The 4,502-nt window shown below is 60.0% G+C and overlaps 1 protein-coding gene across 1 annotated transcript; it reads right to left on the reverse strand.

Moving 5' to 3' along the window:
* Window positions 1-2,508: 2,508 nt before the first annotated feature.
* LOC109860347 lies at window positions 2,509-3,135 on the reverse strand. The gene has a single exon (XM_020439360.1). The coding sequence runs from the start codon at window positions 3,133-3,135 to the stop codon at window positions 2,509-2,511; it is 627 nt and encodes a 208-aa protein (XP_020294949.1).
* Between the last annotated feature and the right edge of the window lie 1,367 nt (window positions 3,136-4,502).

Raw genomic sequence — 4,502 nt, forward strand, 5'->3', positions numbered from 1 at the left:
ACGGGCTAACGAGGGAGCCGGCTCCCTCAACGCTCGCCGTCCCGGCCCTCCTTCCTGCCAAGCAGGGAGGGGTTTATCGTCAACTGGGGGCTCCAAGACCCCGAGGACGACCGCGTGAGGCGGGGGCCCTGCACCCTGCCCGCACCCGCCCTCGAGGCTCCGCTGCTGGGAGAGGGGCTCTCTCCCTCTCCCGTTCCGCGGCCTCCTTCTGCTCCAGTACTTCGGAACAGAAGGAGACCACGGCGCCCCATCTGTCCTCGTCCCCGGAGGCGAGTGCTTGTAGCAAACCCTCCAGGGAGATGTCCGGACCGATTTTGGTGACCAGTGCTTGGCGCTCTCTGGAACACCACGGGCACTCCTCCACCGTGTGGTCCGCCGAGTCACTGGCTGCCTCGCACTCGTGACACTGCGTCGTCGGCTTCTTCTTTATCCGATACAGGTACTCACCGAAGCAACCGTGCCCGGTGAGCACCTGCGTCACGCGATAGGTGAGGCGTCCGACCCCTCTTTCCAGCCACACTCTAAGGTGGGGCCGGACGACCCGGACAACTTTCTGGGCTTGAGCACGCGGCTCTCCCAGGAGCTCCTCCCAACGGTGGAGGAGTTGTTGCCGGGCCTGGCGCTCCGATTCGGCGAGGGCCTCCCTGAGGGCGTCTCCTTCAACGCCCTCCCGCAGCAACTCGGCTCGGCGATCGTACCGAGCCGAGTATAGTTGCGCGAGGAGGGCTAAGGGAGGTATCCCCGCCAACAGTCCCGCCGTCTCCGTAGGTACCGTGCGGAAGCCGCGGATTACACGGAGGGCGATTCTCCTTTGAGCCGCACGGAGCAAGCCGAACTTGCTCCGCGCGCCCGCTCCCGCCGCGACCTCCGCCCACAGCGGTGACCCGTAAAGGGCCACCGCATGGACCACATTCGTGAAGAGACGGCGGACTTTCTCACGTGGGCCCCCAAGGTTTGGAAGAAGTCTCGCCAAGGAGTTGGCGACTCTTCCAACCTTGGGGGCTAAACAAACAAAGTGTTCGTAGAAGCGCCACTTTGGGTCGAGGTGCAAACCAAGGTACTTAAAGGTTGTACCCACCTCGACCCGTGCCTCACCTATCTTGAGACTGAGCTCTGCTACCCGTCTTTTGGGGAGGCCGTGAAACACCATGGCCTCCGTCTTGTGGACGGCCACCTTTAAGCCCAGTCTCTCTATTCTGCCGACGACGCAGTTAGTGCTGGCCTCTGCCAGGGCTCTTGTCCCCCTCCAATCCTGCCCAGTTGCTACGACCAGGGTGTCATCGGCGTAGCAGATGACACCCGTCTGTCTGAGCAGGGCGGCCTGGATCACCACGTTGTACCCGAGGTTCCACAGCAGGGGGCCCAACACGGACCCCTGCGGAACCCCGCGGTACATTTCCCTCGCGTGTGGTGATCCATATCGGCCGGTGTACCTTATGTACCTGCCGCGGAAATAATCTCCGAGGATCCTGCGCAAGTATTGTGGGACGCCGTGGCGATCGAGCGCCCACTTACTACTATCCCAGGGGAGGGAGTTAAAGGCGTTGGATATATCTAAGGATACTGCCAACGCCATTTTCCCCTGCTTGACCGCTGCGTCCGTGAGGGACTTTAGGCGGTAGATGGCGTCCACCGTTGACCGTCCCTCACGGAAACCGAACTGGCAGTCAGCCAGGTCGGGACCTATCCGCGACAGGTGTTTGGTGAGGCGGGAAGCGATGACTCGCTCTAGCAACTTTCCCGCCTCATCCAACAGGCAGATCGGCCGATACGCGGACGGCGAGTCCGCAGGCCGACCCCCTTTTTGGAGGAGGACTAACTTAGCCCTTTTCCATTGTGGGGGGAACCACCCAGTTCTCAGACAGCCAGAGAGTAACTGTCTGAGACTGGCCCCCACAGGAAGCGTCCACACTACTTTTTTTTTTGTGGGAGAAATCCTTTATGGATACCCTGACCCTGGAAGAGGGCCAGAGTTATGCGGGAATCCCTCTCTCTACCCGCAAGTGGAGGAGGTGTATCCGCTAAAACTCCCACGGTGTGTCTTCCTCGCTCTTAGTAGGAGGGAACCCGGGATTCCATTGTAAGGATGCGCGCGGGTCCCCTCCTGGAGCTGTTAGCTTCTGTGAGGAGGAGAATGATTGAGAACAAGTTCTCTTTCATGTTTCCTCCTCAAGCGTTGGTCGCTTCAAACTTTAACTTGATGCCACCACAGGACACACACCGTGATGACACCCCGTCTCTTGGGCCGTGTGCAGGACGAGCCGAGGCCCCCACCTCGACTCGTCACGGCCCCGCGGCGGCTACTAAAGAAATAAGAAAACCACACAACCGTGGTGGACGGTACCACCACGGGAATATCAGCCGCCGCCCGCTTGTTTACGCGTCCTAGACGCGGCCTTGGGATCGGTGGGCTAACGAGAGGCCCGGCTCCTCTCAACGCCCAACGTCCCGCAATATACAATTGAGTTTCCCCTATTATCCTTACAAAGAGAAAGGAGAGATCCATTGTCAGGTGGGGGGCGCGCCACGACTTCTAGGACGTACGCGGGAAACGGGGGCCCCGCCACCCGCTCGCGCACGTCTTTGGAGTCTCTCCAGATGGAGAGGTAGTTTTTCCCTCTCTCTTTCGGCTGCCTCCATCACCGCGGAGCAGAAGGAGACAACCGCTTCCCACTCGTCTTTTTCCCTGGAAGCCAGCGCCCGTAACAGGCTCTCCAGGGAGAGATTATCTCCTATTATGGCGACCAGCTCTCGGCGCTCCGGAGCCCACCGTGGACACTCTTCCACGGTGTGCTCCACCGAGTCGCTGGCCGCCCCGCACGCGTGACATTGCGTCGTTGACTCTCGTCCGATGCGACACAGGTACTCACCGAAGCAGCCATGCCCGGTAAGCACCTGCGTCACACGGTAAGTGAGGCATCCGACCCCGTTGTCCAACCACACTCGTAAGTGGGGTCGGACGACCCGGACGACTTTCTGAGCGTCCACGTCTGGCTCGCTCAGGAGCTGCTCCCAACCAAGGAGCAGTTGTCGCCGGGCTTGGCGCTTCGACTTGGCGAGGGCTTCCCGCAGAGCATCCTCTGCAAGTTCCTCCCGCTGGAGGTCGACCCGGCGAGAGTATCTCGCCGAGTACATGCCAGCGAGGAGGGCAAGGGGAGGCATTCCCGCCAGTACGCCCGCCGTCTCTCTCGCCACCGTACGGAAGCCGCATATCACGCGAAGGGCTATTACTCGTTGGGAGGCGCGGAGCGATGCAAACTTACTTCGCGCTCCTGCCCTCGCGGCGGTTTCCGCCCACAACGGTGCCCCATACAGGGCCACCGAGTGGTCCACGTTGGCGTAAAGACGGCGAGCTTTATGCTTCGGTCGCCCAAGGTTCGGCTGAATACGCGCCAGGGCGTTGGCAACCTTCCGAACCCGGGGGGCCAGGCGAGCAAAGTGCTCGTCAAAGCGCCACTTCGGGTCGAGGTGAAGACCAAGGTACTTAATAGTCGTACCTACCTCGACCCGTGCCTCACCTACGGAGAGACCAAGCGCTGGGGGCCGTCAACGGAAGTAGTTGAAAAACCACATGGCTTCCGTTTTGTGGACGGCCACTTTAAGGCTTAGTCTTTCGATGCGGTCAACGACGCAATGTGTCCCAACTTCTGCAAGCAACCTGGTTTTGTTCCAATCGCTTCCAGAGGCAACTATCAAGGTGTCATCTGCGTAGCAGATGATTGATAGCTCTCTGGGGAGCGCGGCTTGGATCACCGCATTGTACCCGAGGTTCCACAGCAGCGGGCCGAGAACTGACCCCTGCGGAACCCCGCGGTACATCCTCCTTCGCTGCAGTGATCCGTACCGGCCGGTATACGTAATCTCCCTGCCACGGAAGTAGTCTCCGAGGAGCCTACTCAGATAAGGCGGGACTCTGTGACGTTCCAGAGCCCACCCTATACTGTCCCAGGAGAGAGAATTGAAGGCGTTGGAGATATCGAGAGATACTGCCAACGCCCTCCTCCCCTGCCTGGTCGACGCTTCCGTGAGGGACTTAAGGTGGAACACGGCGTCCACCGTTGAGCGTCCCCCGCGGAATCCGTACTGACAGTCGGCCAGGTCGGGACCCTCCCGTGACATGTGCTCGACGAGGCGGTTGGCAACAATGCGCTCCAGGAGCTTGCCCGCCTCGTCGAGTAAACAAATCGGCCGGTACGCGGATGGCGAGTCCGCAGGCCTTCCTCCTTTAAGCGTCCACACTACTTTTTTTTTGTGGGAGAAATCCTTTATGGATATAACCCTGACCCTGGGGGAGGGCCAGGATTATGCGGGAATTTCTTACTCCACCTGCAAGTAGGGGAGGTGTACCCGCTAAAACTCCCACGGTGTGTCTTCCTCGCTCTTAGTAGGAGGGGACTCGGGATTCCATTGGGGCGTGTTCCGTTTGACCACAGTACGATTCGACACCGCTCGATTCGACACAGATTTATTCGACACCAAATTATTCGACACCGTACGATTCG

Source organism: Pseudomyrmex gracilis, unplaced genomic scaffold, assembly GCF_002006095.1.
Source record: "Pseudomyrmex gracilis isolate BER0280 unplaced genomic scaffold, ASM200609v1 scaffold_369, whole genome shotgun sequence".
In the NCBI taxonomy this organism is placed as follows: domain Eukaryota; kingdom Metazoa; phylum Arthropoda; class Insecta; order Hymenoptera; family Formicidae; genus Pseudomyrmex; species Pseudomyrmex gracilis.